The sequence below is a fragment of the Fistularia commersonii genome, chromosome 4, assembly GCF_037954325.1.
Source record: "Fistularia commersonii isolate RoL2024-O1a breed Wild chromosome 4, RoL_Fcom_v1.0, whole genome shotgun sequence".
NCBI classification, from domain to species: Eukaryota; Metazoa; Chordata; class Actinopteri; order Syngnathiformes; family Fistulariidae; genus Fistularia; species Fistularia commersonii.
Genome location: NC_141287.1, coordinates 2,476,872 through 2,491,093, shown reverse-complemented (window position 1 = coordinate 2,491,093; position 14,222 = coordinate 2,476,872). Strand labels below are relative to the sequence as shown.

General features: G+C 37.1%; 1 protein-coding gene across 2 annotated transcripts in view; it reads left to right on the top strand.

The window, feature by feature from the left end:
* Positions 1–14,222, top strand: part of kalrna (kalirin RhoGEF kinase a) — a 164,129-nt gene that overhangs the window by 88,546 nt on the left and 61,361 nt on the right. For both annotated transcript variants that reach the window (XM_086144702.1, XM_086144701.1), the window contains exons 16-30: positions 795–964; positions 1,509–1,683; positions 2,136–2,394; positions 4,094–4,260; positions 5,857–5,976; positions 8,790–8,858; positions 9,030–9,179; positions 9,275–9,424; positions 10,212–10,326; positions 11,336–11,451; positions 11,621–11,743; positions 12,566–12,748; positions 12,828–12,949; positions 13,538–13,604; positions 13,678–13,787. In XM_086144702.1, coding sequence (XP_086000828.1) covers positions 795–964; positions 1,509–1,683; positions 2,136–2,394; positions 4,094–4,260; positions 5,857–5,976; positions 8,790–8,858; positions 9,030–9,179; positions 9,275–9,424; positions 10,212–10,326; positions 11,336–11,451; positions 11,621–11,743; positions 12,566–12,748; positions 12,828–12,949; positions 13,538–13,604; positions 13,678–13,787 — 2,096 coding nt within the window. The remainder of the gene's footprint in view (positions 1–794; positions 965–1,508; positions 1,684–2,135; positions 2,395–4,093; positions 4,261–5,856; positions 5,977–8,789; positions 8,859–9,029; positions 9,180–9,274; positions 9,425–10,211; positions 10,327–11,335; positions 11,452–11,620; positions 11,744–12,565; positions 12,749–12,827; positions 12,950–13,537; positions 13,605–13,677; positions 13,788–14,222) is intronic.

The window sequence follows — 14,222 nt, the reverse complement described above, 5'->3', positions numbered from 1 at the left end:
CTTCTAGAGTTCATTACCATAAGATAAGATAAGATAAGATAACAACACCTTTATTGATCCCGAAGGAAATTGTTGTGCCAGAGTTACAGAAAATATAACAGTAATAAATAATAAAAAGAAAAAGGCAGAATTAGAAATAAAAATTAACTATAAACTATAAAGTGTCTCAGTGAAACTATACAGTATAGACCATATGGAAGAAATTGTATGAAGTTTATACTGTTTATATCTAGTATATCAACTATATTGTTGGGAGAAAAGATAGAGTCTTATTTGTTCAACATCCCAATAATATCCTCAGTCACACTAAACGTCAAATAGTTTAATACAGTTATCAAAAGTTTGCAATCAGATACTGTTGTTGATTGCACTTGTCATTATCAACAAAAAGTTAGTAAGTGTCTAAGATAAGATAAGATAAGATAAGAACAACTTTATTAATCCCGAAGGAAATTGTTGTGCCAGAGTTACAGAAAATATAACAGTAATAAATAATAAAAAGAAAAAGGCAGAATTAGAAATAAAAATAAACTATAAACTATAAAGTGTCTCAGTGAAACTATAAAGTGTCTTAGTAAACAAGTGATAAAACTATAAGTGTCTTAGTAACAAGTGAGGTAAGGAGTGCACAATAGTATGATAAAAGGAAAAATTGTAGTGTAGCTGTTATGAAATGAAATATTGCAGCTCTTCATTTGTCTTTTCAACTTTTTTCAGTACAGATAGTAGGACACAACTGTTGCTGGTTGTCTTTACGCCACATTTGCTTATTTGTTGTCTCCTCTTGCGTCCAGCTTTGGTCATGGATGGAGGAGCTACAGAAGCAGCTGTTGGATGACGTGTGTTGTGACTCTGTGGATTCGGTTCAGGCTCTAATCCAGCAGTTTCAGCAGCAGCAAACCGCCACATTGGAAGCAACACTCAATGTCATCAAAGAGGGAGAGGAACTAATACAGCAGCTCCGGTGATGATAAATAATAATGCGTTTTTCTTAACACGACAATTTGGGTGCTGATACTTTTGTTATATTAAATTTTGGCAACTGGAATAGTAATTATCGCTGAATTTGAAATAAATCATGATGCCCCAGATCAGGTTGGCAGCAAGTTAGGCTATGCAGTGTGTGTGTGTGTACGTTTGTGTGTCTCTGTCCAAAAAAAAAAAAAAAAAAAACTCACTAACCCAAGCTTACTGTTCTGTATATTTCCCGTGCATCGTGTATTTGCAAGTGTATTTGCAGTCCCTATGTCCTCTATTGTAAGTCATTTTGGATAAAAGCGTCTGCCAAATGTAATGTCATGTAAAATCATATTTGAAATATGCATACCTGAATCCATGATTTTATTTTGGTTATGGTTCTTGTAGTGTTATTTGAAAATGACAAAGGAAACATTAGAAGTAAAACATCAGCATGCATTTAATTCTCTAGGTTAATGTAGCAGCAAATATGGCCAGCGGTGTTGTGTTATATGACTGTTTAATGTCTCCGTCTGTCTTTCCCTTTGCAGAGATGCAGCTATGTCAACCAATAAGACACCACATTGCAGTTCCATTGCCCATATCCAAGGGGTGCTGCAGCAGCTGGACGAGGCCCAGGGTCAAATGGAGGAGTTGTTCCACGAGCGAAAAATCAAACTGGACATATTTCTCCAGCTACGCATTTTTGAACAGTATACAATAGAGGTGATGCTTGAAGACTGTTGCATTAATATGAATAGAGTTGCACCATGCACGGGGGTGTCACTGGAAATGTTGGGAGAACACTTTTAATAATGATGATGATCAAGACATTAGATGAGTCAGCAGACTTTTAATGTGGTTGAGTTAGTCTTGTGAGACTAGTTAGTCTTACATACTTTTTGAACCTGTGTTACCCTAAAGGCTGATTTGATCTTCCCATGATAGACAGCAATGCAACACAACTATTTGGATATTTGCAGTTAAATTGGTTGTAATCCAAGCTTAATTTCGATTACTATCTACCGAAGAACATCAAAATGTACATTTAGAGATTATTTGCAAATTGAAGAGCACGTTCTTCAAGAAAGTTATTATTGGACATGAAATGGACATGAAACTTTTGGACATAACTTTGGACGTGAAATGCTGATTTACTTTTGCTCGCGTTCCCGCAGGTGACGGCAGAGTTGGATGCCTGGAACGAGGATCTTTCTCGCCAGCTGAATGACGCCAGCCGCTCAGGGGGAAGCAGCAGCAGCAGCGGCGGCAGTGGAGGAAGCAGCGCCTCTTCTGGCAGTACGGAGGACATCACCCAGGCAGAGCAGAGACTGAAAAGGCATGCAGAGAGAAAGGCAGCCATGAACAATATGACCTATGAAGTGATGCAGCAAGGCCAAGACCTGCACCAGTACATCATGGAAGTCCAGGCTTCTGGTAGTTTTGCACACACACACACACACACACACACACACATGCACAACATTATGAGAAGTTGGTGGAAACACTGTGTGTTGAACATGCACTGGAGGTAGTTATTATCTAAATCATGTAATTGTTGAGCTGACAACTGAACTAAGCCCTTGAGATATAACCTATGACACACGTAGCACTGAGGAAACATTGTGAAATCAAGCCCTGAGAGTTCTTTTGGGGTATTCTGTGTTTGTCGTGGGTGCCTGTTGTCCCCTGGATGTGGCAGAGCATACTGAAGTCTAGCATTGAAATCGGTAGCGATATGAGAATGAGAATGAGAACAACTTTATTAATCCCGAAGGAAATTGTTGTGCCAGAGTTTCAAGCAAAAACATAACAGTAATAGATAATAGTAGGAAGGAGGAAGAATACTATTATCTATATATCTATATATACTGCTCGAAAAAATAAAGGGAACACTTGAACAACACAATGTAACTCCAAGTCAATCCCACTTGTGTGAAATCATAGTGTCCACTCAGGAAGCGACACAGATTCATTTTGACTTGTTTTAAGGACATTACATCAAAGTTGGATCAGCCTGGAGTTTGTTTTTACACTTTAATTTGGAGTGTGATTCCTCATCCAGACCTCCATGGGTTGATACAATTGATTTCCATGGATCGTTTTTGTGTGATTTTGTTGTCAGCACATTCAACTGTGTAAAGAGCAAAGTATTTCATGAGAATATTTCATTCATTTAGATCTAGGATGTGTTTTTTAAGTGTTCCCTTTATTTTTTTGAGCAGTGTATATCTATCTCTATATATATCTATATAACACAGCTATGTCGTCGCACCCTTTTTGAAAGCGAGGTTTCAAAAAAGTGCTTTTAAAATCACAATCGTTTTAACATTTTTACCAAGCGTAGTGGGTAGCATTGAGTGTTTGACCAGCAAAAGACAAAACACGCTGTCACATTTGCTGGCGAAGTCATCAAAGTGCACGTGCAGCAACTGCACAGTGTTCCAGCGCTCACTTGAGCATCCATCATGCACGTCCCACATCTTCAATCAAGTGCCTCACCAACTCGGGGTCCTTGCACAGCAGCCTTGTCACCGGCTAACAGCTCACACGATGGGTGCATCTGTACATCTGTGCAGCAAGGCTCTCGCTCCGACACCACATGTGACAAAGACAGATGACAGCGAATCAGACCGTCTGAAACCTCGGATCGATTTACTCGAAGAACACGCGCTGTAACCGTAAACTCAAAAGAACCAACCTTGCGACAGCAATAAAAGGCGGCTTTTGATGCCTCCCATTAGAGTTAATTGAGGCAGCTCCAACTAGCCGGAAGCCTCTTGGTTAATCCTTAAAATGCTGAAATGATTACATCTCTTCTGATCTGGGAATGCCTTGGGGTCCCACTTAGAGCTGGAGAGGTGCTGTGGAAATGGACATCTGGGTTGACTGACACACTCTGATGCAATCAAGACCCTATTACAGATAAGTGGGTGAAAATTAATGGATGGATGGATGGCTGGATGGATGAATGATGGACATACATTAGAATTGATCAACGCCATGTGCTTCGATAATGCTTGAAAATAATAACACATCACCTCCATGGACGGGAAAATTTTAAGATATCGCATGTAGAATGAGGTGTCGAATGTCACAAATGTTTTATGCGTATATCACACTGTGTGTGCCTCAGGGATTGAACTAACCGGGGAGAAGGACATGGACTTGGCCTCTCAAGTTCAGGAGCTACTGGAGTTCCTCCATGAAAAGCAGCAGGAGGTGGAGCTCAATGCCCAACACACACACACCCGGCTAGAGCAAAGCCTGCAGCTGCGCCACCTGCAGGCCGAGGTTAAACAGGTACTGGTACTCACACACTCGCACAGGCTTTGTATGCACTCGCGTATTCTTTCTTATTCTTGCTTTAAAATTCATATGTGGGAATAGAAAAAAAAAAAAAGTACAACTGTACACTTAAAAAGAGAAAATCACAATTAGTGTATATTCTAATGTCAAACTATGCGTAGAAGCGAACCATATGCTCTCATTCTTCTTTCACCATAAGATATTTAAAACCTTGTTACGATGGTAAGACGCTGTGTCAAGAATTCTAACAGGCAAATAATGAAGATTTATTATTTACACAAGAAGGCACATAAAGGACATCTATAAGGATCTATAGCTGGAATCAGGATGAGAATAAGCAGCGTGGAAAAAGGACAAATGATTAGGAGACTCAACACCAGAGTATTACACAAGCTGAAGAAATAATAATAACAGCAGACAGCTGATCACATGGGAGGTGTTACATGAGAAGCAGCAAAACAACAAATACTGATTTAAATGCAGTTGATCACCAGAAAAAAAGGTATTCTCCCAAAAGATAAACTCTTCAGAGACAGGAAATAAAGCAGATCATGACACAAAAGAAAGAGACTAACAAAGAAGAAGAGGAAATCATGAAAACCCAAATAGGAGGAAACACTGCGGAAAATAACGGCGACACAATACTATTGGAATCGTATGGGAAGAGACACAACACATGAGTGGAATTGTAAATATCATTCAAAATATAAGAATATTCACTTAATAAATGACAGAAGACATTCAAGGAAAATACTTACAAAAACATGCAGGGGAGAAACAACAAATCAAAATTACCAACTGAAAAGTGGAACAATGAAGATATCAAATGAGATCATCACTTGTTAATTTACAGCTTACAAATAAGTTTGGCATAAGACAATTATCATGCAATAAATAACATACTGCCTTATGATACTGATTGAAACAATGATTGGATTCTCAGTAAAATGCAAGTATGCACGATCCGTTGTGTGTTTGACTTTGAAAGAAGCTGACACAGATATGAATACGAACATGATGTGTGTCCAGACAGGAAGTTAACTGCTTGCGCAGATGGTTGAAAGTGAATAATTAATGAGTTTTATGGAAAAATGGTAATAACACATAGCCCCTCCCCAACACCATACCGCCAACATAACTCGTCCTTCCTGTTGTACTATAAGATACTACTAGTATCTAGTAATTCATCATAAATCCTGTCTGGCAGGTTGAGCCAAAACATTCTTACTGAGTTACATTAAAAAGCAAGCTTCATATTTTTTTGCTGACACCATTCAAACCGTCAGGTGACAAGAGTGCTCCTCTTTTTCAATGCATGTTCTTCCTGTATCTGTTTGCGTTTCCTCCAGGTTTCCTCCGACAGTCCAAAAACGTGATAGTTTATTTGGAGACTAAATTGTCCTCTGTGTTAATGTTTGCATATCTCTTTCCGTGGCCTTGTGACCGGCAACCAATCAACGGTAGTAATTATTCATGAAAGTCAAACAGCTGGCTAGAACGGTCCTCAAATATATAGTGCAATCAATGTAAACGAATTGTGTCTGATTTCAGGTCCTTTTCTAATTCTATCATCTCGCCATTTTCTTGAAGGTGCTGGGATGGATTCGTAATGGTGAATCTATGCTGAATGCCAGCATGGTGAATGCGAGCTCTCTGTCTGAGGCCGAGCAGCTGCAGAGAGAGCATGAACAGTTCCAGATGGCAATAGAGGTGTGCACACACACACACACACACACACACACACACACACACTCACTCACTCACTCACCTTGTAATTGCTGATTGAGACCGGGGTAACTTTCCTTTTAGCCTGGCCTGCTTTGAGTAGAAGCAGATGGGTCACATGCTAATACACTCACCCAGTCACACTGTAGCTTGGTGTGTGTGTGTGTGTGTGTGTCATGTAATGTTTTAAAGTCAAGTAAGACAATTTTCCATATCCAATTATACAAACTTTGTTTAGCCTCTACTCATTTGACAAGGAAAGCTACAACAAGTTTGAGAGCGATATTAACGATAACATTTGAAAAAGGTGTCTTCATAGCCAGTTGCTTCCTTCTAGAATATTTATATAAATGTTTAATGTAAAATAATGATTCCTGCATGTACCGCATGAGCTCTAGTCCCAGACAATCCTAAATTTACATAATTGAAGCTCACAGGATTCTGTGTAAGACTGTGGAGTTCAAGGACAACTGCAGCTTTATTCATGAAAACAAAAAAAAATACTGAAACAGCTCTAAAAAGAAAAAAATAAAGAACAGAAAGACAGATATTTTTAAGTTTGTCACAGAAGTAGAATTAAAGCAATGTGTAAGCACCATACCTCAATTACAAAATATGCAAAAAAAGAGACAACGAAAAAATGAAATCCAACTGTTGATCTGTTGAAATCTCCAACAGATCAACAAGAGCTTTTTCTAGAGTAGTGATGGAATTCCAGCTCTTTCTAGAGAACCGGCTCTTTCGGCTCCCAAACGGCTTTTCAGATTTTTTTTTGTTGCTTTAATCGACATATTACTAATAATAATGTAACATTATGCATAAAATAAATTAATAATTAATAAAATGTATTATACTGCTATATTATAACGGCCTTTATTTTTTTGCTCTACAGTGACCTTTTGACTAATTTAAACTTTTTTATACTTTTTTATACTAAGCAACTTTAAAGTCAAGCAACACATAATCCCTGAAAAACACACGAGTCAACAAAATGTAAATTAAAAATATTTACCTTTCAGTGCAACAACAAACAAACTATGAAATACAAGAATAAACTTTTAACTTTTTTATACGTAACAAATTTAAAGTGAAACACAGGATCCCTGAAAAACACACGCAATATAAATTAAAATATTTAAAGATCTACAAAAAATAAATTATAAAATACAAAACAATTTTAGCTTTTTATACACCCAACAAATTTAAAGTCAAACAACAACACAGAATCCCTGAAAAAAATGCAAAACAACAAAATAAGATAATTGAAAATAAATTAAAAATATGAACTCTTCAGTGCTATAAATAAACTATAAAATACAAGAACTTTTAACTATTTACCCATCAACTTTTAACCAATTCAGACTGAAACAACACAGAACTCCTGAGAAACACGCAAAAAAATATAAATTAAAATGTGTAAAACAAAAAGAAAAAGATCAGCAGTCTCTACTGAAGATTGGCATTTAGAAAGTGCAGTCACAGAGACGACACCACGCGTATTGACCAATCACGTGCGCCTTCCAGAGAAAAAAAAAAAAGCGTCTCGAAGGGTGCCGGCTCCTGATTGGTGAGGAGCCGGCTCCCAGCCAATCAGGAGCCGGCTCCCGTCGTTCACCTCAAACTTCAGAAAGTTTATTTAGCCAACCCACCCGTGCATCACATATCTGGAACTCAGTAACAAACACTATACGTGAACTCCCGTCTCTGAACCTTTTTACCAAACATCTTAACGCCTGCCTGCTGGATGAACAACATTGTCATCACAAGACTGCCTAGACTGCATGTGTGTCAAGTTTGTCTTTGTCCTGTGTTTTTTACCTACTGTTGTCTTATTCATTTTATCTTGTGTTTCTAACATCAACCTGCTAAAGGTACTGAAGATGGAAATTAGCATTTGGCTATAATCTTGCATATTTACATGTACATGGTCATTAATATATTTTGTCCCTCTTTTTAAATAAACTCAACTGTCTAAAGTCTAACAATTCATGAATAAGAAATAAAGCAAACATGAAAACAAAATGATCAACAAGCAATAGAGAGACTTTACAGATGTGAGGAAACTGGTGCCGTTGGTACTGATCACATGTCCAGTTGCACACTGTGTCAATGTTATTTAACCTCTTAATCTTGGTATTTTAAGGGCCAAAACTAAAATGCATTATCTTGACTAACGTCTGCTTTCAAAGTCAATGCAATGAACAGAATACGTATAACTCGTGAAAACTGGAATTGTATAACTTTAGAGAATTGGAGTCAACTAAAACGTGTGACAGCATCCGTACGATTCTATATCAAGTACGATATCATCACTGGTTTTCATCGGTGTGACTCTAAACTCATTAAATAATTTCTTGTACAGAATAGATTTCTCAGAGCGGAGAGAAAAATAACACTAATATTCCACACCTTTAGAATGTTACATATCCTCTAAACATGATTTATTATGAGTGATGCAAAGTGTGAGATTAAAAATTAAGTTTAAAACATGGATCTTGCTGTTGTCTCTCCAAGTACATTCAGATAAATTATCTTTACCTGAAAAGTTATACTTGGGGGCCTTAATGTGGCACATTTTTGCTTTTTTTTTTTTTTTTTTCCAATTTTCATCCTTGGATAAATCTTCCTCTAGCTTGTAGTAATTACGTGGTCTTTGGCTCCTGATATATTCCAAAATGATAGTTTGATGAAGCATATAGACCTCCACCACAGAGACAAAAGTTAACACTTTCATTAAAAGTGCATCTTGTATTTTAAAGTGAGTGGTCTGTCATGCTATATCTTCTACCTCCATTTAGTCTCTCTTTCATGCAAACTCGCTTCAGAAGACCCATCAGAGTGCTCTGCAGGTGCAGCAAAAAGCAGAGGTAGGAATTTTTGTTTTGAATTTTCTATCATGAACACAAAATGTTTTTTTTTTTTTTTTTCCTTATTTATTAAATGTTTTGGTTTCTATTGTCACGTTAGTTGTTCAGTCCGAGCTCATTTCGAACCTCTGCCACGGTTTTGTTATTTACTCTCACCTTACGATGTGCCAGATGATGCTGCAGGCTGGACACTATGATCCAGAGGCCATTCGAAGTTGTGCAGAGAAAGTGGCTGTTCATTGGCAACAGCTGATGCTGAAGATGGAGGACCGGTTGAAGCTGGTCAACGCTTCAGTCGCCTTTTACAAAACCTCAGAACAAGTACTTGTCATTCCCTTTCTTCATATCCACAAGGAATAGAACTGCAATGGGATCATGCAATATTTGTGTGTGTGTGTGTGTGTGTGTGTGTGCAGGTGTGCAGTGTGCTTGAAAGCCTGGAGCAGGAGTACCGGCGGGATGAAGACTGGTGTGGCAGCCACGACAAACAGGGAACATCAGCAGATTGCGATCACCTTATACCTCTGATCAGTAAACACCTGGAGCAAAAAGAAGCCTTCCTCAAGGTAAAGTTGGCAGTTTTAAAATTATACACTGGCAGATTGAGGCGTAAAAAGTTGACACTCTTTTTCAGTCATTTTAGAATTTAATGAGATGGAGAAATTGGATATTAAATAAGAAAGGATGAACCAACCACTAGATCACCACCTTAACAACGACATATTAATGATGTAATACACTTATTAACAGAGAATTGGTCTCTTGTGTATTTATTGGAGTACATTTAAAACTGTCTGCAACAGACTGTTATAGTATAGGTAGATTTGGTGACTAAAAGTCTAAATGGTGTATTTAAAAAGGTAAACACAATCTTAAACGGAGGAGGGAAATGAAGGAAAAAGGGTAAATGATCTAAATACTGTATTTTCACTTTCTCTTACATCAAATTCACACACCTTATTTGGAAAGTGTTTTTCCAACATATGTATGAAGCTGATCAATAAGTTCCATAAGATTATTACTCAAGAGAAAGGTGTGATGCACCTGTATGATCACTTTGAAAAAGTGAATACAAAATAAATTGATTGCAGCAAATTCAAATGTTGAAAACCAAGACATCCAACAGATTTGACTCTGAAATACATCATTTAATGAATAGCTATGACTTTTATATTTATTTTATAGTATTGATACTATCTTTATGTACCTTTCTATTTATTGTTGCTTCTCCAGGTTTCTGAGATTGATTCAGGGAATTCTTAAAAAACATCAACATTTCAAAGGATACATTTCTTGGTTCAGCGGTAGTAGTAGTATATACTTTAAGTGAAGTTCTGTGTTCCTGATTTTCAGGCATGCACTCTTGCTCGGCGAAACGCAGAGGTTTTCCTGAAGTACATCCACAGGAACAATGTGAGCATACCAGGAGCTGCCAGCCATACCAGAGGTCCTGAACAACAAGTTAAAGGTGTGTAAGCCTGACATTATGCAAAAAAAGCGTGTCTGAAATAAACTTTCTACTTAAAATTTAGATTTTGGTTCATGTGTCGTATTATCTTGGGAGCTCAACACATTGCAACTTGAGGAAACACCTCAATGAATTTGACAACACACGAACAGTATTTTAGGGGAAAAATAACAAAAACAAAATGAAAGCTGTATCCCTAGAGAAACCTGCCTTATGAAACTGACAAAAAAATATATATATATAAATATATATTTATATTTTAATATTTTTTTATATTTTTTATATTTATTTATTTTTTCCACACACACATATATATATATATACTGCTTAAAAAAATAAAGGGAACACTTGAACAACACAATGTAACTCCAAGTCAATCACACTTGTGTGAAATCAGTGTCCACTCAGGAAGCAACACAGATTCATTTTGACTTGTTTTAAGGACATTACATCAAAGTTGGATCAGCCTGGAGTTTGTTTTTACACTTTAATTTGGAGTGTGATTCCTAATCCAGACCTCCATGGGTTGATACAATTGATTTCCATCGATCATTTTTGTGTGATTTTGTTGTCAGCACATTCAACTGTGTAAAGAGCAAAGTATTTCATAAGAATATTTCATTCATTTAGATCTAGGATGTGTTTTTTAAGTGTTCCCTTTATTTTTTTGAGCAGTGTATATATACATATATCTATATTTTTTCTTATTTTCATTATTATTATTTTTTTTTATTTTATTTATATATATATATATATATATCTAATATATATATATATATATATTATACACACACACACACATATACGTACAAATACTGTATATATACACTCATATATATGTGTATATACATGTCAAATATGCTTAGCTTTGGCCGTTGAATCACAAATTAATCAGAACAAATGTAATTATTCATGCAGGTTTCCTTGGGCTGGAAGTAAAGCATATCTGTGAGCATGGCATTGGAGGCTGTGAATATTAAGTGCAATGTTTTGTGTTTTATATGATCAGCTATTCTGAACGAGCTGTTGCAGAGGGAAAACAGAGTCCTTCACTTCTGGACCTTGAAGAAACGAAGGCTTGACCAGTGTCAGCAGTACCTAGTGTTTGAACACAGTGCCAAGCAGGTACTGCTCTTGGTGCGTGTGTGTGTTCGAGTGTGTGTATGTGTGCCGGCTGAATACCGAAATTAGGTCAAGGTGCAGCGTACTGATGAATTCAGGGTTATTTACTCTGTGTCCAGTATGTAGATGTAAAACAGTGGGTTTTTTTTTTGCGTTCTTCATGTGTCTGCAGGCCTTAGACTGGATTCAGGATACCGGTGAGGTTTATCTGGCCACTCACGTATCACCGGGTGAGAGCAACAAGGAGACACAGCAGCTTCTCAATGACTACCATCACTTCAGACTCACGGCCAAGGTACTGTGGTAAAAGTGTGTGTGTGTGCGTGTGTGTGTATGAGAGTTTTACAGAAAAAAAGGGAAACGCCTCCCTCATCAGTGAGCAGTGCCAGATGATGACTAACAAAGCATAACAAAAATAATATATTAATAATTAAAGCTAGAAATTAGGTATCTATTTACTTTTTCTATTGGACTATTTAGGCAGCTGACAAAATTAGATCTTTATATAAATATAAAAAATTACGATCACTCACACTGGGACAAAGTAGAAATGCTTGATAAATCAAGTTTTGTGTCAGATACAATATTAGCTTGTCACTTAATTTCCAGAATTGATGTGTTAGCCGCACAATTATTTTTTCATTTTTAAAGGAAAAAAATAAATGAAACAATATTTCTAATGTATATCAAAAATGACCATGCTAAGTATACTGCTCAAAAAAATAAAGGGAACACTTAAACAACACAGTGTAACTCTAAGTCAATCACACTTTTGTGAAATCAAACTGTCCACTTAGGAAGCAACACTGATTCATTTCGACTTGTTTTATGGTCATTACATCAGCGTTGGATCAGCCTGTAGTGTGTTTTCCCCTTTTCGTTTTGAGTGTGAACTCCATTAGTCACACTCAATTGATTTCCATTGATAATTTTTGTTTGATTTTGTTGTCAACACGTTCAACTATGTCAAGAACAAAGTATTTCATAAGAATATTTCATTGATTCAGGTCTAGGATTTGTTATTTCAGTGTTCCCTTAATTTTTTTGAGCAGTGTATTTATTAAAGTAATCGGGATATAATCTGTGTGTGTGTGTGCCTGTCTGTCTACACCCCCAGCAAACAAAAGAGAAGGTGAAGCTGTTGATCCAGCTGGCGGACAACCTGGTGGAGAAAGGTCATGCCCACGTTTCGGAGCTGAAACGGTGGGTGAGCACGGTGGATCGCCGCTACCGAGACTTCTCCCTCCGCATGGCCAAGTACCAGGAGAGTCTGGAGAGGAGCCTCGGCATCAGTTCTGAAGTGAATGACTGCATACGCATTGCAGGGATTATTTGAGCACTATTCTGGTCATAATCTTTAAAAAGAATCCTCTTTGCAGGACAATAAGGACTTGGAGCTGGATATTATTCCCGCCAGCCTGACGGACGATCCTGAAGTCAAACTGCGTGACCCCAATCACGAGGTCAACGAGGAGAAGAGGAAGTCTGCACGGAAAAAAGAGTCAGTAGCGCAGAACAGAATGTGTTTTAAAAACAGAATATCAACATTCACAGTTATGTGACTCACTAAAGACACAGTCACTGGTATTTTTGCTAAAATAAGTCATGGCAAAAGCAAACCTTGTTTATCTTTCATGCCATTTTGTCATTTTAGTTTGATTTCTCTTATAGTCTATTGTTGTTTTTGTTGTTTTGGTGCCAAGCTGACCAACTTTTACTGAAATTATAATGACACACTTATAATTCTCCATGACTCTGGTTTCATTGTTATGATCTGTTTCATGATTAGAAAAAAATCACCCCCATCAAAGTCTTCGTCATAGGATATATACAGTAAGTTACATTAATTAAAACACAAATAATCAAGGCTACTTATATAGTTCAAGTAAAAGAGCCGTTACAAATCGAAGCCTAATATCATCTACGATTAAAATGGGAGGAATACATGATATGGATTTTATTTTTAAAATAGTATTTTAGTATCCCATCACCATCCATTAGTTTTGCTAATGTTCTTGGTCAGTTGAATCGTAACCGTAGGAGCAAAACAGGAAGTGAAGATAATATATACCTTGTCTTCTAATCTCAGGTTCATCATGGCAGAGCTGCTGCAGACAGAAAAGACCTACGTCAGGGATCTGCAAGAATGTCTGGAGGTCAGAAACAACTTTTTTGATGATGTCCTTCTCTTTATTGCTTCTGTAATTGTCTTTCTGTGAACCCCGTCAGACCTACCTGTGGGAGATGACCAGGGGGTCAGAGGACATCCCTCCAGGCATCGCCAACAAAGAGCACATAATCTTTGGCAACATGCAGGATATCTATGACTTTCACAACAGGTGAGGAGATATAATGTGGTAACATCATGCTCTGTCTGCTCTGGCTGCAGTGAGGGACCTCCAATATTATGAATTTTTAATCTTCTCATTGGAAAACCATGTGAACTTTTTGCTGAATCATCATATCACATGGATTAATTTATATTCCAAGCAATCACGGCCTGAGCATATATATATAAAATAAAAAAATACATGGATATATAAATCATATATAATCATTACAACATTTTTATCATGCATTTTTCTGTTTTTGTAATTCAACCATGTAACCGGTGTCATTCACAATAAATATTCCCTTAAAAAATCCTCAGTGCTATGGATATATTTTATTGTATTTCTTATTCTCCCTCCTTCCTTTCTATTATCTATTATTGTGACGTTTTTGCTTGAAACTCTGGCACAGCAATTTCCTTCGGGATAAATAAAGTTGTTCTT